The sequence below is a fragment of the Heteronotia binoei genome, chromosome 12 (assembly GCF_032191835.1).
Source record: "Heteronotia binoei isolate CCM8104 ecotype False Entrance Well chromosome 12, APGP_CSIRO_Hbin_v1, whole genome shotgun sequence".
In the NCBI taxonomy this organism is placed as follows: Eukaryota; Metazoa; Chordata; class Lepidosauria; order Squamata; family Gekkonidae; genus Heteronotia; species Heteronotia binoei.
In genome coordinates, this window is record NC_083234.1 from 49,525,418 (window position 1) to 49,546,930 (window position 21,513).

Genomic DNA, 21,513 nt, shown 5'->3' on the forward strand with positions numbered 1-21,513 from the left:
TTCCAGTGTTTGGCTGGGGTTGTCTGCACAGGTGAAGTTTACCTGTCAGTTTAGTGTCACTGGTTTGTCCCTCAGCCATTCCATAGACTCATGTAACTGCAGCTATCTTTTCCAGAGAGACCACTGAGGAGACCTTTTCTGGGGATCTGTAACTGGGACCCCAGAAATGTAACCTGACCCTAACTTGGAATTGTAGAGGAGCAGGTGACAGAGTGAGGTTCCCTGTGCATTCAGTGTGTGTATCTTGCAGGGAGTCCATTCTATACACTTTGCATCTGTGCCTGACTTTTCCCCAAAAGCACTTTCCTGGGGGCATCTTCTTTGGGGGGGGGGCAATAATGTGGACCCCCTAAGTCCAACTTAAAGGACATGTAAAGGAGCATCATGGGGAGGTACCCTGTGAGTGTGATGTCTCTAACTTGCACAGAATCCATTCAGCACACCCCTAAATCTGCACCTGTCATTTCCCCAGGAAGCACCTTATTTGGGGGGGCCGTAATTCAGACTCCATAATTCCAATCCTCACCAAACTTGGAGGGCAGATAGAGGAGAGTCAGCCAGAGGTTCCTTGTGAGTTTGGTGTCTCTAGCACATGGGGGAGGGCATTCTGCTGCATCACAAACCTCATGAATTGAATTAGTTCATTTGATGCTTAAAAGTTCATGACGGTTTGTGGCTCACACGAACAGGGAACACCTCGAACCATGAATTGCATTTTCCCCACCTCTAAACTTGAGGGTTGTTTTTTAAAAAAATGCTCCACTCCAGAACTGACTTATTTTTCCCTTCTGCACACCCCATCTTTCTCTTGGCATCTCTTTGTGTCCTGTGATGTGATGTCAGTGCCCTCTGTTCAAATCAATTCATGGGCCCCCAAACGTGTTTCGTTCTGGAGGCTGCCAAGCCTTTGGAGCTGGGAATCAATTTGGAGCTTGTGTCAATAGTTTGCAGTGCCTATTTCCTCTCTCTACACTCACCCAGGATTTGACAGACTCCTAAATCTACTGCTGATCAGATGTTGCCGAACTTCTGAATGTAGAGTGTTCCCTGGGAAGTCTCAAAGGTAAGAATCGGATCATTCGTTATAGATCTTTTCAGCATTTCTCAAACTTGGGGCTGTGGGAGTATTTTCAGTCCTTTAATGCTTCCCCAAGAAAGGAAGCTATGGCAGTCTGTAACGCTGAATCAAAAAATGGAGTTATATGGCACATTAAACCCAACTAGATTTATGACATATCTGTTCCATGTTTCTCCAGTCAGGGACTCAAGACTCCTTATAAACATTTAAACCATTTTTTAAAAGATCATAGTGGCAGAAGCTTTTACAGTTTAGAACCCACTAGATGCATGAACAAAATCCCAAATTAGTAGATGGGTACCAGATTTTTTTTTCTCTACATTTGTGTATCTTCCAAATGAGGAAATACTTTTGTGAACTGGATCTGTTTTTGTGAAAACTTTTAGATTGATTTGCAGATCTTATAAAGGTCTAAGTGGTAAATACAGAATGAGAAATTGTGCCATTTGTATAGGATCATCAGTCTATGCTTCTTGAAGGTTTGCATGTGGGTATGAGTACATTCTTGTGAGAGGCTTCTAAAGTTAGATACAGACAGTAATTTCTAGGAGGTGAAGGTGGTAGGACAGAATCATCGGGGGGGTGGTACCTAAATTTATCTTGTCCTTGGTCAAACAGGCTCTGTATATTTTTGAGGCACTAAAATCCTGCCACGTCTGTTTGTCCAGAGACAACTGTGGGGCAGAAATAACAGATCTGAGAAAGGCACAGGTTGCTAACAGTGGAAGTGGCATGGCAAAGGCATAATTTTATTTATTTTAGGTCATTTATAGTCCACCCTGTCCCAATGAGGGCTCAGGGCGGATAACAACATTATAAAAATATGAATAACAATTAAAACATGTGAATAAAATAAAATAAAAGGCAATACAATCATAGACAGTTTTTGATGGCAGTTTTTGATTGCTCATAGTGTGCATTGTTAGGGACTATGGTTCAGTCGTAAAGCTTCTGCTTGGCATGCAGGAGGTCCCAGGTTCAATCCCCAGTGTCTCCACTTATAAAGAGGTCAGGTGAAATGAAAGACCCTGGAGACCAGTTCCCAGTCTGAGTAGACAGTACTGATCCTGCTGAACCAAAAGATCTGATTCACTATAAGGCAGCTTCATGTGTGTGCATGCTTACTTCCCAACCCCTTGCTATACACAGTTGTCTTGGCTCAAGCTGAGTGACAGGTGCCTAGGGTCACCTGGAATCCTGTGAAGCAGCAACCTTTGCAAAATTCAGCATGTTGGTTCTGGATGAGAGACCTTTATACCTGCTGGCCTCAGAACCTTGGAGGAGGAAAAACAAGCAATTACATAAATGCCCCAAAAATAACAACTGTCCTGTGATCCTAAAAAATTGAGTTGTCTTGACAACCTGCTTCCATTTCTTTAAGGCTTCTAGTCCCTGTGGCTGAAAAGAGATGCTCTGAAGTAGCCAGGCAATGCCTCACTGCTTCCAGTGGTCAGAGTGCATCATAGCCCTAGTGGGCAGCCTCACCGGTGGCCAGAGCATGCCAGAGTCTTGCACAGCTTTCTATTCCTTCCCTGGGGCTACTGTGCCTTAGAAAACAACCTGATCAAATTTTTCAAGCTTTTCCCTCCACTACACAACCTGGATTGACAGCAGCCATGCAAAAGCCACAATTCTGGGAATATGGGGGATAACTTGGCAAAGGGGGAGAGGTGGAGAGAAGGTGCACAAGTGTCTCCAAAACCTGCTCTTGGTTTCCAAACCCAGGTTCCAGATGGAAGTCTGAATTGGTGCAGAAGGCTTGCCAGTTTCACACTTTAGAACACAGTTGTCTGGCATGATCAGTCCAAAGGAACACCAAGTTTCTAATGGCAGCCAGCCTATGGTTGTCACCTGCTTGGAGAAAAAAAATATCCTTTCCTTTTAATGGAGGTTCAGTGCGGTGATTTATCTCCATGCCATGAAAACCTTCATCAGCCCATTTCTACACTCTAAGCCTTTGTTAAAGATACGGAACATTTTTCTCCAGGCATGTTAGCAGTTCTGCTGATAAGGGGGGGTGGGGTTGGGGGGATAGACTGCTTTCATGCTATGTTTTGTTTGTTTTGCTCATGGCTTGTTTATATTTGTTTGCTTTCTAATATTGATAATTGATAATTTATTGCTTTGTTTATGGAATCTCTTTGTTCACCTTCTTGAAGAAGTCTCTGGAGAGGCAGCATATGCATTCCTAAAATTAAACAATTTTTCTGGCTGTAAGATACATACAGTCAGTTAATATTTTCTCTCTATTCTTTATAAACGTCAAAACACATTTCCTTCCCAAAACACAGGGAGTCAGTTATTAATATATTTGTCCCAAATGCTTACTAATGCAATTTGCCTTGGATTGTTTCCAGTTGTAATGTGATCCTTCCTTTTTGACCATAGCTCTGCAGAGAAGGATATAAATTATTCACTCACACAAGAAGAACTTTCCTCATTGTTTCTAAACCAATAAAGAAGATAAGATTTTGGCATGATAATACTTGGAAACCAGTAAGAATGGGCTGGAGTTTGAAGATGCTGGGGATTGAACCTAGGACCTTCTGCATGCCAAGCAGATACCCTAACATCAAGCTATATTATTTTAGTCTTAATCTGAGTATGCTTGTAATATTATTCAGTATTGATGTTGCAGTTCCTCCCAACACTGCATTGGTCAGGTCACACCTGGAGTATTGTGGGTAGTTCGAGAGGCCTTGCTTCAAAAAGGATGTGGACAGAACGGGTGCAGAGGAAAGAGACAAGGATAATCAGGGCCTAGAGACCGATGAGGAAAGGCTAAGGGTCTTGGAAATGTTCAGTCTGGAGAAGAAAAGGCTGAGGGGGACATGATTACTCTCTTTAAGTATTTAAAGAGCTGTCATTTAGATGAGAACAGGGAGATGTTCCTGTTGGAAGCAGAGGATAGGACTCATGGTAATGAATTTAAATTAAGGGCAGGAATGTATTGACTGGATATTACGGGGGAAATTTTACAGGAAAAAATTTTCAGCCGTGGAATCATCTACCTAGAAGGTGGTGAGCTCCCCCTTACTGGAAGTCTTCAAGCAGCAGCTGGACAAACACTTGTCAGGGATGCTGCAGGCTGATCCTACACTGAGCAGGGGGTTGGACTAGATGGCCTGTATGCCCCCTTCCAACTCTGATTCTGTGATTCTAAAAACAGCTGAAAAGAGGGAAAGAAAAAGAAACAGTCATTTGGGGGGGGGGTATTTTAATCATGGCAGTTCTCCCCATTTAAAAAAAAATTGCTTCAGCCTTATTCATTAGCAATTTCAGGCTACCCGAAACGATATTTCTAATCTAAGTATAACAAAAATCAAGCTATTGTCCACTTGTAGACTACCACTGTGAACCTCAATGTTTGCTACTATTCAATAGTAATATCAAAAGTGCAGGTTTAGAGAAATTAACTTTACATTCAGAAACTGAACTGAAATTCCTCACAAACCCCAATATTACTAAAAACAAAAGCCTGGAATAATGAATGGTAGAGACAATGTCATATGCATATAGCTCCAGCTCATAACATTTTAGGCTTGAATGCTTTGGATTTCCCTCTCCTGTCTAGATTTTTAGAGGCAATACATGAATATGAAGATAGAATAACAGACTGAAGAAAGTATCACCCTAACTCCCTGTTACAAAATGAATTTTGGATCCATTTCTCATTAATTAATATTCAAGAATGTGGAGAGGGATAATTCAGATAACTCCTTCTCCAAACTCCAAAGAATTTAAAGCTTCCTTTAAAAAGCTCCACTCACTTCTATCAAATGCTTTTCCAGCATCCATAAAATAGAATGCAATTAGAGTTTTGTTCCTTAGTAACATTAACAAGATGATGGTTGAAAGTTCCATGATTTCTGTGCATTATTCTCCTGTTGTTTTAAAAGATGGATTCTTCAGGTACTAAAGCATAACTGGAACGTCTCCATCCTGTAGGCCCTAATTAAGCAGAGAACCAGATTCAATTCAGTTCAACTTTATTTCCATATCAGTCATAGGTCACAGCACAAATGCAATAAAAACAATGGAGGGCACATCTCGCAATTGTCCCAGTGACCAAGAAATAGATCAACTAAATCAGTTTTCATCATAGCAGTCAGTTTACAGTATGACACTTGATCAAGGCAGCCCAAAATTTTGATAATGCTGCAACATAAGTTGCTGACTTGAAGAATGTTTTTTTGACTTCTACAAGCCTACAAAAAGTCAACCATTTTTATTATCTTACCCAGAAGTTGCTAAGTAAATGCAGAAGGCATGTTTGGGGCAGTAATGAACAAGAGAGAGAAGAAAATCCAGCCCTGTGCTTGTATTATGAGAGGACAATTTAAACTTGGTTGTACTTTATTACTGTTGGGGTATTACCTGGTTAAAGGTTTTCTTTAAAAGAAAGATGAACTTAGCTTTCATTGATAGATCAATCAGTGCTTTTAGTCACTGGGAGCAATCAGTAGAGCTGAAAGGACAAGTTAAATTAATTTTGATTCTGATGTGAACAAAAAGACAAATAGTGCTGTATTTTGATTATGAACTTCTGAACATATGAAGCTGCCTTATACTGAATAAGACCCTCAGTCCATCAAAGTCAGTATTGCCTACTCAGAGTGGCTGTGGCTCTCCAGGGTCTCAAGCTGAGGTTTTTCACACCTACTTGCCTGGACCCTTTTTAGTTGGAGATGCCGGTGATTAAACCTGGGACCTTCTGCTTACCAAGCAGATGCTCTACCACTGAGCCACCGTTCCTCCCTTCTGTATTCTCTTACATCTTTTCTATATCACAAATATCAATATTGGTTAAAATGAATGTGTATATATTGAAATGGTGCATCAGTGAAAAAATTAATTACTGGTTGATGTTCCCCATTCTGTAGCCAGCAAAAAAACAATGCTGTTTTCTCTCAGCTTTTGCTCCGGATGGCATAATAATAAAAGAAATGGCTTTGCGCAAGCCATTAGTTTCCAGCTTTACAGAACCCAGCCATGGTATTGGCAGCCCGTGCAATCTCAAAGTGACTTTGGAAGGGATTGATTTTCCTGCCATGAGCTGTAACTGTTTCCTTGTCAATTTTCCATGAAGGGCAATCAATGTACAAGAAGTAATTAGGAAGTTCATTAATGATAAAAAAAAAAAATAAAATAACATGGCTGAAAATAGTCTTCAGGCGCTGCATAAGAAAGCATTATTTTATGAATGTTAAAGATTTCTGCCCTGCCTTTTTATCATTTCAGTCTTCAAAGCACTTTTGAACAATATAGTCACTTCCAAACAATATTGGTTTTCAGCCCAGCAAGGTAGGCTTCCCCAGAACAACCCAAAAGTCTCCTTTACCCCCAACCAAGATAGCCATTCTGGACAGCTACTACCCTTTAGCCTTGCCTCAGCAGGGCAAAAGCCCATACTCCTCAGAAGCATTCACTCTCAAATATAGCAACATTGAGGGGAGGAAACCAAAGCTGCTGACTTAATGATAGCTAGAATCTTTAACATGAAGGGGTTTTATAGAAATGCCTTCCTCCCCCATTGATGTCAGCAGCAATTCTGGTTGTCTTGGTAATGATGCCTGTGGGGCAAAGAGCAAAGCTTTCTGAAGAAACATTGACTCTAATCCAGGAGCAGCAGAGCAAATAACAATGCCAAAAGAGGGACCTAGAATAACAATAGAACAGAATGGCATCATGATATAAGGACCCATAGCTACAGCTAATGTCCCCATAGAAATATACCATGCCTCCTCACAAAATTCCAGCTTTCATTTTTAAAAAACAAGTAGGTCTCTAGCCCTTTAATTAAAAGGCAATAATTCTAGGAAAAGTTGAGGGCAGCAAGAAGAGAGGATGTCCCAATGTGAGATGAGATGACCCAACATCATCATCATCATCTCCTTCTTCTAGTGATGGCTGCATATATACAGACATTGCTCTTAACATTTTATTGCTGGTATCCAGAACTCTTAGAATATTCCCCACATTTTCAGAACCTTAAATCATACTCAGGGCTGACCCCATTTTGTAGATTTTTTTAGAAGAAAAAGAAGAAGACTGCAGATTTATACCCCACCCTTCTCTCTGAATCAAAGACTCAGAGCAGCTTACAATCTCCTATATCTTCTTCCCCCACAACAGACACCCTGTGTGGTGGGTGGGACTGAGAGGGCTCTCACAGCAGCTGCCCTTTCAAGGACAACTCCTGTGATAAGCTATGGCTAACCCAAGGCCATTCCAGCAGCTGCAAATGGAGGAGAGAGGAATCAAACCCAGTTCTCCCAGATAAGAGTCTGCACACTTAACCACTACACCAAACTGGCTCTCAGTGAAAAACTCAACCACTGGTTGATGTTCCAGTGATTTATCTACACTGTGGGCAGCCCTTGGCTATTAGTTAAAAGATACTGTTGTTTTAACTGATGATGGAAATGTTTTGGCTTGCCTTGACTTGTAAATGTCATCTGAACTTGACATGTAAATGTCATCTTGAGCTGTACACAAATGTTATTATATTTATATCCATATTTTGTTGCTTTCTCTGATGGGGAGGCACTATCTTAACATAAGAAAAAGAACATAAGAGAAGCCATGTTGCATCAAGCCAATGGCCCATCCAGTCCAACACATTATCACACAGTGGCAAAAAGCTAGGTGCCTTGAAATGCCTTAGATTTACCTGGAGATGTGTTATGAATCTATAATTCAATTTGTTATTCACACAATTGATTTTTGTCAGAACGCGGGATGCTCACTTTTGGCTTTGCAAAAAAAATGTATTGCTACAGAGCAAGTCAGTAAAATTGCATCATGGTGAGCTAAAAATAGGCTGCCCCTAATATACCACAACCGTAACTAAGAATTTGCCACTCTCTCAGTATTCAGATATTGAATTCCACACTAGACCTTTAATCCTGGTTCAGCCCTGTCCCCAAACTGACATTCTACACGTGAATCATGGAATCATATAAACCAACTCTATGAGTTTATGATTCTATGATTCAAGTGTAGAAAATCAGTTTGGGGACAGAGCTGAACCAGAATTAAAAGTTGAGTGTGGAATAGAATGTCAGAAGGTATAATGGCACCATGTTAGCCAATAGAATCTCCCTTCTTAAGGAGTCTTTAAAGAAACGTCATGATGGACCTGCCACAGATTTCCTCAATATAGGAAAACAGGTACTGTACTTATTAAAACTGCATCCAATCAAGCAAATTTTCTTTCCGTGTGAGAATTGTATTAGCATGCAAACTGAGCTTGATTAGATTACTAGGACCATTCTTTCTATGTTTCTTTGGTTCTTTGATATAATTGTCTTTGCACCTTATAACATAAAGCCAAATCCAGAATCCCCACATAGATATTTATACTTCATATGAGAGATTCTGAAATACCAAGTTTCTCTACCCCAGGCCCGTAGCTATGAGGGGTCTGTGGGGGCACAGCCCCCCCCCTGATTTCTGGGCAAGGCCCCCTGAATTTGGCCCCCCACCAGCCCCCGGGGCCTCTGGTCTCCTTCCTGCCACCCTCCCTTCCCCGTCACCCAAAACCTGTGCGAGATGGGTGACAGAAGCAGCCCTCAGCCTCCGCTGCCAGTTAAAGGGCCTGCCGATCAGCTGATCATCGGGCCCTTTAAATGGGTGGAAGGCTGGGACTGCTTCTGCCAGCTGGTCCTTGCTGGTGGGGAAGTGCCAAGTGCCCAGCTGCACGGGGCTGCTGCATGCATGGCTTTAAAAGTCGGAGCCCTGCCGCTTGCTGCAAGACGCCGATCAGCCCGGCTGGGCTTGGCCTTGGGCCAGAGTGCTCCAAATTGCACAGGCCCCCTCGTGCCATGGGTCTGCGCTGCTGCTAGCCTCAATCGGGGCCGCCCCCACCTGCGGCAGCAGTTGCCTCTTGAGCGCACAGTGGCCGCCGGGCCTGCGGATTCCACCAGGCGCTACCCGAAGGACGGGGAGGACACTGGGCGTGGCTTTTGCTGGCCAGAGTCCGGAGTAAGTGGCCAGCCCCTCTGCTGCTTAGAAGCGGAGAGGTGGGAAAGGAATGACTCTGGGCAGAGGGTGGGCAAAGAGGTGCTTGAGCCACCCCAGACCAGGGAGCAGAGGGGGTCGACCCCCTTCCCCCTGTGCACCCCCGGGCCCCTCTTCCTTCGCCCTGCCGGCACAAGGAAGGTTCCTGCTTTTGCATCGCCACCAGAATGCCAGCTGGACTTTTTTGCTCCCTTTTCCCTCTTGGGCGACCACACAGCCAGTCACTGGCTCTCCTTCACTCCCTGGACTGGGTGGAACACAGGCAGAGGGGGCTTTGCAAACCTTGGAGGGGTCGAGCCCACCTCCCGCTCCCTGCTTGGGCGACTCTCCAGTCCCCTGGCGACTCCTCCTAGTCCTCCTGGCCAGGTGGCTGGCACTGCGGAGCTTCCTTTCCTGCCTCCTGGGAGCATCCCTCCCCCCACCTCTGCCTCGCAGGCTGGTCCAGACCCGCCTGATCCAGCATGGCTTCTCTTATGTTCTTATGCCAGTTAAAGGCCCTGATGATCAGCTGACAGGCCCTTTAACTGGCTGGCCAGAGGCTGCGGGCTGCTTCTGCCACCCACCCAGCGCAGGATTTGGGTGATGGGGAAGGGAGGGCAGCAGCGACGAGAGTGGCAGGGAGGAAAGAGAAGAGCTCTCATCCCCGCTGCCCTCCCTTCCCCGCCACTCAAATAGCTGGCAGGGCACTTTAACTCACAGGGAGAGGCTGGGGGCTGCTTCTGCTGCCAGCCCCATGCTCTATTTGAGTGGTGCTCTTTTTTGCTGCTCCCCTCCTTTCCCCATTGCCCAAATTGTGTGTGGGGTGGGTGCCGGTCGGTACTTTGATTTGAAGGGTGTGGGAGGAAAGGCTATGGGGTGGGGCTGCTGAGTGCCCCCTGAAAAATTTAGAGGCCCCCCAACCTTCCATATCCTGGCTTCAGCCCTGCTCTACCCGAGTAGTATTTCTGCTCATGCTTTATGAATGAGACTGCCTTGGTTGCTCAGAAAGGGCTTTAAGCCAGATACTACAGGAAGGGGAAGATAAAGAGGCATATTTACTGCTAAGTGTGTCTGATTCCAGCTTGAGTTATCAATAGGATAAACTACGAACTCCTAGCAACTGTAAATCAATAGATTTAGATTCCAGATGGTGCCGCCAGAGCTTGGCTAAAACCTGTCTGCCAGTAACCACACATGTGAGTGTATGTGAAGCTGCCTTATATTGAACCAGACCTTTGTATAGCTTAGTATTGTGTATTCAGACTGGCAGCAGCTCTGACAGAGGTCTTTCACATTATCTACTACCTGATCATTTTTACTGGAGAAGCTGGGGATTGAACCAGAGACCTTCTGCATGCCATGCAGAAGCTCTATCACAAGCCACAGCTCCTCCCCCAGCCCTTGGGAGAGGGAATTAACTCAGAAGGGTCATTTTAAAGCATATGAGGATTTGCTTTTAGCATGCAGTTGAAAATATAAATTACATAAATAATGAATACTGTGATAATTGTATGTTACTATTAACTGTGGTTTAAAGAAACTTAGCGCTTATATTAAACAACAGAAAATAACTGCCTTTATCCCTATACAATCTATGATTTAAGACAATCACCATTCTTTTGAAATAATTTCCTCCTCCAGTAGCTGACAACTGCTGGGCAAATATATTTGAGGCTTTGCAGCACTCTTGCAAGACATAGATTGCAGATATAGATTGCAATCCTAAAGACATTTTCTCTGGAGTGCATCCCAATTTTGAGAAGACCTACAGTCCCTATGTGCTTTCCTTATGCAGTTCTTTTAGCATTTGACATTGCTGTGCATACATCTGAATCTCCCAAAAAACAAGCTTACAACTGCTTGTTGCAGTCTCTTCCTTGGTTGAAGAGAGATAAGCTAAGATAAGTTTTATTGCTGGGTTGCCAACCTGGAGTTGGGAAAATCCTTGAGATTTCAGAGTTAGGCCTAGGGAGGGCAGAGTTTGTGGAGGGAAAGGACCTCAACAGAGAATAATGCCACTGAGTCCACTCTCCAAAGCAGCTATTTTCTCCAGGAGAACGTATGTCTGTAGACTGGAGATCAGTTGTAATTCTGGGAGATCTCCAGGCCCCACCTGGTGGTTTGCGAACCTGGAGGAGCAGTGACATATGTACTGGAGCTCTCTGAAATCCATAATGAAATCCAGAAGAAAGCTTGGTATAGGATAGTAAGAATCCCCATAATAGATCAATGTAAGCTCTCCTCTTCCATTAAAGTTTCCTCTAGATTAGACCACAACTCCCTTTGCTCCACAGGGCTAAGGGGTAGGGAATAGGCTTGGGTACATGGGGAGGACCAGAAAGAGTTTAACCAGTTCTCCCCCAAACTCTGTTTCTATCTTAAGTGAAGGGTTCTTAAAAGACAAACAGGGCAGTCAATTCCTGACCAAGGGATCCCATCCTCAGGGTGAGGAAAGCGGCACAGACATCTGTATATGCTGGGAGGAGGCAAATGCAGAGGAATGTGGGAGTTTTATGCAGAGGGAGCCACTTCCATATCCTGTTGGGCACGTGGAATCAAAACAAAAAATCCACCAGCTCAAGATTAATCACTGTAATCATTGGGCTACATTGCCTCTATTTTCATGGCTGAAAAAGACCTTTGAAAACCTGACAGAGCGCTTCAACAGGGTCGCTTCTTTGCCATCTCTTAGCACTCCCGACATGGCAATGATGGATGAGGATGACGGCATGAGCGAGAGAGGCCTCAGCACCTCCAGAATGAGATACGATGATGAAGAAGGTAAGGATGCTGCTTCCATTGGCAGGGCCAGTAGCAAAGGCTATTACACACACAAAAAGAGTCAAAGTGTATGTGCCTTTGGATGTAATACAGCCCTTAGTTTCATGGGCAAAATACATTTGTACAAGAAAATTGTTCCCTGTGTGAAAATCTCAGGACATAATCTGCTAGAGAGAAAGGTTTGATGCTAGTCTTCACTCCCTTGTGAGGAAATCCATGATATTTTAGATCATGGTGTCAGCTGGGTGGCTCAAAGGCTTTTGTTCTCCCAAGAAGCTTCCTTTTATCAACTGAGCCTGTCTAAGCAAAAAGAATGATTATGCTAAACTTCAATGGGAGGAGCTATACCAGGCCATAATCTTAAAGAACTCTAAAAAGTTCTGGTCTATTGTATCAGGTGCCCATAGAGTTGATGCCCCTTCTATGTCATTTCCCCCAATGTCTGGTACCAATATTTCTTCTCTATGTTCTCCCAAAGTAAACTATACACTTCTAGACCTTTTGAACTTTCTCAGGTAGACCTTCCGGAGTGGCCCTCTGTGACTTCTGATGAAGTTAAAGATCTAATTTTGCAATTGAAATCAGTAAAGCAGCAGGACCAGATGTTATTCCCTCTGAAATCCTAAAGTTAGATCCAGATTGGTGGGCTACTCCGCTCGCATCTCTCTTTACTAGTATTGACAGAACTGGCATAATTCCTAAAGCCTGGCTTAATTCAATAGAGGTTCCAATTTATAAAAAAGGAGATCCCGCTATTCCAAATAATTACAGGCTGATTAGTCTCCTATCCACCATTGGTAAATTATATTCTAAATATCTGCTGAGGAAACTTGAACAATGGCTGACATGAGAAAAAATTCTTGGTCCGGAACAGCTGGGTTTTTGTAAAGGCAAAACTACTCTCGATCATTGTAATACTTTGCCTACATACTTTGTATGTAGCGTTTTTAGACTTAAAGGGAGCATTTGATTCAATTGACAGAGACCTGTTGTGGGATAAACTGGAACAAACAAGTATTGATAAAAGACTCCTTATGCTCATTAAAAAATTATATACTTTCAACTTTTGTCAAGTCAAATGCTCTTTATCAGGCAATCTTATGTCAAAAATCCCGTTAAGAAAGGGGGTTAAACAAGGTTGTGTGTTGGCCCCCTTTTTGTTTAACCTCTTTCTTAATTATCTTGCTCCCTTTTTGTCAGATACTGACCATCATAGTCCAAAACTTGGTGCCAGACATGTTCCCTTACTGTTATATGCGGACGATACAGTCTTACTATCTTGTTCCAGAATTGGATTAAAGCGTTTGATTGTTCGCTGTATCACCTTCCTTAACAACAATAAGCTCCTATTGAACTATGATAAATCTAAAATTGTTGTTTTTTCCAAATCTTGGAAACCAACTAAATGGTCAATAGGCGGCAAAGAGATAGAACAAGTAAAATACTACAAATACCTAGGAATTCATTTTCAATATAACACACTTTGGACTAATCATCGTAACTGTATAATTAAGTCAGTCGATGTTAGCGTTGCCGCTATCCAGCGCTTCTTTTACAGCAGAGACAATCAGTTTATCCCAGGCGTGCTAAAAATCTTTAAGGCTAAAGTGATACCACAGCTTCTATATGGGGTCCCAGTGTGGATCACAGCCTTGGATAATAACATTGAAGGTGTCCAATCAAAATTCCTATGGAAAATTCTGGGATTCCCAAAGTGCGTACCATATGCAGTTTTGTGTTTAGAAACAGGGACAAATCTTGTGGAAACACAAGCATGGCTAATGTCACTTAAATACTGGCTACGGCTACATTTCCACTCCGACTCAGAGAGCCTTTTATATCAACTGCTCTCAGAATCTAATTTGTCAAGTTGGCTAGTATTTATTGAGAGGAAAATAAAATCTATGGGCATTGATTTAGATTCACTTGTTATGCTATCCTTAAAAGAAGCTTTTTTTGAAACTTAAGCTCAGAATTCTAGGTATTGAAATGCAAACGTTATATAGCCAGGCCAACAAGTCCTGCTCTCCGCTGAATTTCGAACTTCCTCTCTCAGTAGGGAAATTAGCATCGTATTTCTCCTCTCTGCAAGCTCCACAGCAACAGCGTGCGTTCTCGTTAACGAGATGTAATGCATTACCATCTGCTATCCTATTTGGTAGATTTAACAGGATTGAGTACTCTAATAGACACTGTCTTTGTAATTCCAAGTGTATTGAAATTATTTCCCATGTATTACTGAACTGTCCTCTTTACGATGATATTCATTGTATATACTTGAAAGATATCTTAGCAGATATGTTGGGCTGTGCTGATTCAGGCAAAGTCCACAAACTTTTAAATGACACTTGCACTGAGGTAACTTTAATGGTGGCTAGATTTCTCCAACAGGCCATGGAAATACGACAGAGAATGGTTCTGGAATGACCACATTTTATTTGTTTTAATTATTTAATTTAACTGAGCCTGTTGATTCCTCTAGTTTGGTGGCATATATCCATCCATGCAACTTCTGTGATTGAACAGTGTTTTTATTTGTGGAAAAGGGGATAGTGATTTCCACTGATTCCTTCCTCCTACTTTGCTGCTGACCCTCCTCCCCAGGAATAACATTTCAGGGGGCTTAGTGGACTGCAGCAGGAGGGAGAAGTAGGAAACTTTTGCTGTGCAAAATCTGCAGGTGTTCGGCTACATAGTGCTATTGTCTGCTGTGACTGGTAGCTGCTTTATAAGATCTCAGGCAGAGGGAAGTCCTTCCTGCTATTTTAGATTCTTGTAGTGGGGCATTCATAGGATTGAACCTCAGACCGTCTGCAGGCAAAGCATGTGCTCTACCATTGCACCATTGGAGTGGCATCCCCCAATATCTTTCATAAAAAGATTCTGAGACCACTCAGTACATCAGTAAGCTCACAAGGCATTCTCCCTTGTCTCCTGGAGACTTTCTTGTCTAGCATTGTTGTCTTTCATCAAAGTATTGGCATGCCCAGCCCAAAGCAGAGCCAAGGAATGGGATAAGGAAGTCAATCCACAACCTGTCCCATGCTTGGATCTTCATTTTTGTGTAGTGGCTTCCTACATGACTGTGGTGAATTCCATAACGATCATGAAACACTTCATGGTACATTCCACTGAAATAAGTATGACTTACAATCAAGGTTGCATACCACATCTGGTGGGAACCCTGGGAGCAGAAGGACCCCAAACTATGATTTTTTAATGCTTGCAATGTCTCCCCTTGCCTTCTTTGTGTTGTACATTTTCTTCTCCTAGCAGACTACCATTCCATCTACATTGGGGTGCCAGCACCACGCAGCTACAGGAGAAAAAGACGCCGGAGGAGGTCCTCATCCAGTCGAGAAAGAAATGGTGACACTGAAAGCCACTATGAGAGGCAGGACCGATCAGATACCGATGAAGGAGGAGGGAGGATGAGCTATGAGAATGGAAATGGCAGCGCCAGCAGGACCAGTGAGTAAGAAAGGAAAGAAAGGGTAGGGTTCTTGTTGTAACACCAAGTGTATACCCAATGTTTTACAAAGCAATGAAAACAAAAGGTGTTCCTGCCTCTATGAGTCTTACAGTCTCAATATAGATGGGACTCATGCACTTCTCTTGGAAAGGTGAGGCTTGCTACTTCAATGCAGAAAATATTAGATTCAAGCGGGTAGCTATGTTGGTCTGAAGCAGCAGAACAAAATTTGAGTCCAGTCAGTGGCACCTTTAAGACCCAACAAGCAATAAACTTCTGTGTGCACATACACTTCTCCAGATACATTGAAATGGACCCAAAAAATCGTCAAACCCAGCTGCCCACTATAAGGCAAGACCACCCACAGACCAGTTTTTCATAGATCACCCTTTGCAATCCAGATAACCCTGTGGTTAAACACACCCCATATCCAGACAGCATTTTCTTCCTGCCAAGACAGACAGAGGAAAAGGAAAGGAAAGGTCCCCTGTGCATGCACCAGTCGTTTCCGACTCTGGGGTGACATTGCTTTCACAACATTTTCATGGAAGACTTTTTACGGGGTGGTTTGCCATTGCCTTCCCCAGTCAGCTACACTTTCCCTCCAGCATTTTACCAACCTCGGAAGGATGGAAGGCTGAGTCAACCTTGAACTGGCTACCTGAAAACCCAGCTTCCACCGGGGATCGAACTCAGGTTGTGAGCAGAGCTTAGGACTGCAGTACTGCAGCTTTAACACTCTGCGCCACGGGGCTCTTTAAGACAGACAGAACCCTTCTTGAAATCTTGAAGACAAAGACAGATTTTGGGAGGGAAAATACTTTGGGGTGTAGGGGGAGAGCAAGATGGGAAAAACAGCATCTGGTGTGCCATTTTAATAGAGTTCAAAGGTTGGCATTGAAGAAGTGACTGGGCCAACCCTGTTCTTGGCCAATGGAGAATGGTTCACTGCAATCTATTTCCTGCAGCCTGGACATTAAGCTCCTTAGCAAAGCTTAGCATTTTGCATACCAAATATACTTGTCTGCTTTTCCTGTTGCTCTCAGTACAAACCTTAGCTTGCGTTCTAACAAATCATGTTAGCACAATGCCTGTTTTTTGATGGATGGGGCCCAACAGAGGATCTATATTACAGGTACCTTCAGAAGGGGGGTGGGCAGTGTGTTTGTTCTCTGCAAAGAGATACATTGCACCTACACTCTCTGTCCTGTGACAGTTCTTCTAGGGCCCAGCTGAGGGAGGATGGAAGTTCAGTTTTGCTCGACTGCAAATGGGTATTAAAATGTAACATTTCTATCTTTTCCATAGGACATAATGGTAGCATTCACAGGCGAAAGTACAGGAGTAAATCTTATTAGGGCAGTGCTAAATTTTCATCCATTGCCATTTTCTCTGTAAAAGTACAGCTTTCAAGCCCATGAAAAATTTTCCCAAACCTGCCATTAATGGCTGAGAATATTTACCTTTTCCACATCAACTGGGTTGCCATTTTCCCCTGATATTTATTTGTTTATTTATATCTATTTTAGTTAGATATTTATACCCTACTTTTCTCCCCAGTGCAGATCCACAGTGGCTTATACCATTGTTTTCCACTCCTCCATTCTCTTCTCACAACAGCAACCCTATGGGTTAGGTTAAGAGACAGTGAGCTTCCTTGCTAATTGGGGATTTGAACCAGTCTGTGCCAGGTCATAGTCTAATACTAGACTATGCTGTCTGTCTGATACACTGCAACTTTGGTGTCACATCTCCTTTCATAGGAGAATCAAGCATGTGACACAGTAACACAGCCAAACAGTTTCAGCTCCCTGCTAAAATCATTGAAAGGAAACAAAGCCAATTGAGAGTGAGGGCAGTGCAGGCTGGTCACAAGGGGTACTGCTAGCCAATCAGGAATGTAACAACAAAGAAGCCTATTTAGGGCACTGCTTCAGGGTGAACACTTTTGTTTCTTTTGCCATTTTCAAGCCCTGCAAATGTTGCCAAAATCCTTTGAAGGTCAGCTCTCCACTTTTGGCATAGCCTTAAATCCCATCACCCTGTATTGGATATAATGCAGCAAGCATTTGCTCTTTTTAAATTTGTAACATCCAAAAACGAATGTGAAAGTCCCACACTGGATGTTATCAAAGCAAGTAGGAAGTGTGAATCACTCTCCCTTACTCACCCACTGCCACATTTGATAATGTCCAAGCCATGTTCCAAGGATCTCATTTCTCACATGTGTGAAGCAAATATTGCTATCTGACAAATACTGAAGATGACATTCTTCAACAAGTTAAAAGACAGACTCCATGCCACAGCAAGTCATTCCTAGCCTGCTTAAAAACCAACCTGGAAAATTCACTAAAGACCCTATTCCTTCCTAAATGGACCATAGACATGAATAACTATTTTTCAAAGCTGGCCGGGGACTCTGAGAAAATTTGAACTCAACACTTTTTAAAATTCCCTAAATCCAGAGGTGCATCTGAAGGAATTTTTTTTAATGTTAATTTGTCTGATCTGCATGGTGTTGTCAAAGGCCCTTCAACAGCATTTTCTGCTCTATGGGATTTCTTTTGGCATTCTGACTAAGAAAGAGGTTACATATACTTTTTTAAAACTTCTCTGGTTTCCATCGTCACTGCCGCTCTCTATTCTCCCCCTCCTTCTCTTTCTCTGTCTCCCTACCTCTATTTCTCTTGCACGCACAATCTCTCCTTCACACACAGGGAGAGTCACCAATGGGCCCACCTCTCACTCTTGTTGATTTGGTAACTTCACGTCATGAGAGTGGACGGCAAAGCCAAGCGATTCATATGCCCTATAATCTGCTCATTAAGCTGTAGAGTTTTAACAAGGCAGAGTGGACAAAATAAGTCAGTGGGTCTTAGGTTTGTTGCTGCCATTGCTTTGGTTGGTTTTGGCTTTGGTTGTGTGTTGCTGTGAACCTTCCAAAAGAAAATGGGGGAGAGACTCCAAACATTTCCAGGTAAGAAACCATTCCACATATTTCAAGGCTGTTGGGATTTGAAGATTTCTGTGCTCTGGGCAAAGTTTTTGCAAAAGGAGCTACTTAACAGCATGCTGCGGAATCTGATTTGCCTCTGAAAATGACTGTCAGAGAGTACTGAAGGGCTATCGTTTCAACTGTACTTTCTGCAGTTCATGACCCTGCTTTCTATTCATTTGTTATGCCACATTGTAAAATGAATGCATAGGGAAGATCCATTTGTTGCCTCAAGAAATAGATGCTTGTCCTTGAAAATTTATGCTGGAATAAATTGGGGTTAGCCTCTAAAGTGCTACAAGGTTCTTCTCATAGAGAGGGGATGGGGACAGTCCAGCTCAAACTAGGACACCATTGCTCACTTCCTCCATCTCAGTTTCTGGGTGCTCAGAAAAATGAGATGGGATGATAGACTTAAAATTTGTAGGGAAATGACATTTTGGAAGCTCCAGATATTAATCAATTAAAAGAGCATTATAGCATTCATTGGACTGGAAGTTAAGGACAGAAGGTTAAAAAAAATCTTATTTATGAATGAAAGGATGTACTTCTAGAACACTTTGAGTGTTGATATTTAAAGGCAAGTGGTAGAAAAAGATGGGCAGATTTCTTTTCCCATAGGATGTCTTGTTGATTTCAGCTGAGAAGTTCCAATCGCTGAGCTAAAGCAGGAGGTAGAAAGCAAAATCGTGTGAAATTTCATCACCTAGAGATGTTGTTCTCTGGGACGTACTGAAAAGTACTAATCAGTCTACCAAACACAACCTTTTTAAAGGAGCTTTGTATCTCCTGTTCCCAATACAAAATAATGCAAAGATTGTATGGTATGTAAATTTGTTGTTCAGTTGCACAGTTGAGTCTTTGCGACCCCATGGACCACATCATGCCAGGCCCTTCTATCTTCCACCATCCTCCTAAATTTGCTCAAATTTATGTTTGTTGCATCATCCTTTGCCATCCCCTTCTTCTTTTACCTATAAATATGTGCATGTAAATATTAAAAGAGAGAGGTTTCAGTGACACCTCAAAGGGCTAACTGATGCACTGTTGCTTTTTTGGGAGAGGTGGAAATTGAAACCTTCTTCATTCATCAAATAAAACAGACAGAAAAGGCAGTGAATGTATAAATACATGAATTTAGGGGGGAAGCAAGTTAAGACAAGGGACTGAAAGAGTATATCCTGATAGCTGAGGTGTGAAACATGGAAGTCAGACAGGAGCCATGTGGAAAGATGGCAAAGGTGGTTGCATTGGTCCAAATCAAACAAAACTGATTGATCCTCATAAAAGGTATTATATGGAATCAGTCTTTTGAGGGGAAGGGGATAATTTTTGTTTGCAAGATAGATCAAGATGAGTCACCATGATGGAGCCTGGGGAGGACAGGAACCGCAGTGGCATACAGGGGTACAGTGGCATAGAGTCCATCCTCCAAAGCATCCATTTTTTCCAAGAGGGAAGGGAACTGATCTTTTTGTCTGGAGATGAGCTGTAATTCTAGGGGATCCCTGGATCCCACCTGGAGGCTGGTATTTCCTTTCAGCAAACAAAGCTGCTAGAGAAAGATACATAAAATCTTTCTGGGAATATTTTAAAAAAATCTTGCTGTGATAATCGGGGAGAATGTTTTTGTCAGAGGATGGCAACATTTTTGGCTGAATTGTCCCCTAGGAATACTTTGCTCTTTCAAGTTCCCCTGGAGTTACTGTTTTAATTGCCAGACTTCTCCATTTACACAATAATAACATCAGGCCTTGTAGCTCTTGGATCTTAGCCCCAGCAATTTCCCTCATTGCCAAGATGTCAAAGATCACTCATCTAAGTTCTGCCCATGAACACTTACATTGCCTTGGTGAATGGATCATTCCTGCCAGTAGAAAAACTATCCCAAGGTAATTGTAATTAGTTCCTAAAATGCTCTGATTGTATATCAGACTAGCCCAGTCTCATTAGATCTTGGAAGCAAAGCCTGGTCAGCCCTGGTTGCTTCTCAGAGGATTTTAGAAGTCATCCGTGCCTTTAATAGTCAGTGTGGTGATACACTAGCAGTATGGCTTTTTTCTTTCTTTCTAAGCATCAAAAGGCTTGATTTGTTGCTTTCTTAATATACTTGTAATAATAAAAAATAAAAGAGCTCCGTGGCGCAGTGGTAAAGCTGCAGTACTGCAGTCGGAGCCCTCTGCTCACGACCTGAGTTCGATTCCAGCGGAAGCTGGTTCAGGTAGCCGGCTCAAGATTGACTCAGCCTTCCATTCTTCCAAGGTCAGTAAAATGAGTACCCAGCTTGCTGGGGGAAAGTGTAATGACTGGGGAAGGGAATGGCAAACCACCCCTTAAAAAGGTCTGCCGTGAAAACGTTCTGAAAGCAGCATCACCCCAGAGTTGAAAACGACTGGTGCTTGCACAGGGGACCTTTCCTTTTCTTTCCGAATATACCTTATAGCCTGGGAGAGACTCCAATAGTGCAGCCAGGGAAATCAAAAAACTGAACAGTTCATCAGAACTTCCAGGTCCTTGAACACTGGCTGCCTCAAGGACATTTCACTCAACTTTTCCTCTCTCCTCTGGATTTTTTCCTGCCTTACTATGATCTTTCTCAAACTCTCTGATATGATCTCATAGTTAAAATGGGTTTGTCCACCATGTGGTGGAAGGATGTGGATTTTTAGACCTCCCCACCCACATCAGTGCCTTTCTCCTTCAATATCACCATAGGCCCACCATTTCTCTCTTTCCACCACTACCAGCAGAGGCATTTTGCAGAGGCAACAGAATATTTTCCGTTTTCCTTGGTATCCCCTTGTGACTGATACCAGAAAGCTTTTTACAAGATTTAAAAAATATTGACAGTTGCTATATTGCCATATCATCATAGCACTATAGTAATATAATTACTATTGACTTGTAAAGGAAGCTCTTTAGTGGCACAAAGATGGGAAAAGATAGGCATGAGGATGTAATGATTCCACTACTGGACTAGGAAACCCAGGGTTAGATCCCCACTCTGCCACAAAGTTAGCTGGTTGACCTTGAGCCAGTCACTTTCTCTCCACCTAACCTACTTCACAGGGTTGTTGTTGGGAGGGTGAAATGCAGGAAGAGACACTAATGCATACTGCCATGAGCTCCTTAGATGAAGTGCAGGACAAAAGTTTAATAAGAACATTTTGAAGCAATTAATGCTTA

At 42.8% G+C, this 21,513-nt stretch overlaps 1 protein-coding gene across 5 annotated transcripts in view; it reads left to right on the forward strand.

Annotated features, from left to right (window-relative positions):
- Positions 1 to 11,769: 11,769 nt before the first annotated feature.
- The window catches only part of SLC4A5 (solute carrier family 4 member 5), a 74,561-nt gene continuing 64,817 nt past the window's right edge, over positions 11,770 to 21,513 (forward strand). For 4 of the 5 annotated variants that reach the window (XM_060251037.1, XM_060251038.1, XM_060251039.1 and 1 more), the window contains exons 1-2: positions 11,770 to 11,860; positions 15,137 to 15,331. In XM_060251037.1, the coding sequence (XP_060107020.1) occupies positions 11,782 to 11,860; positions 15,137 to 15,331 (274 nt within the window). In that variant the 5' untranslated portion in view covers positions 11,770 to 11,781. Of the gene's footprint in view, positions 11,861 to 15,136; positions 15,332 to 18,064; positions 18,310 to 21,513 lie in introns of those variants that run through there. The other variant, XM_060251041.1, reaches the window with a different exon arrangement.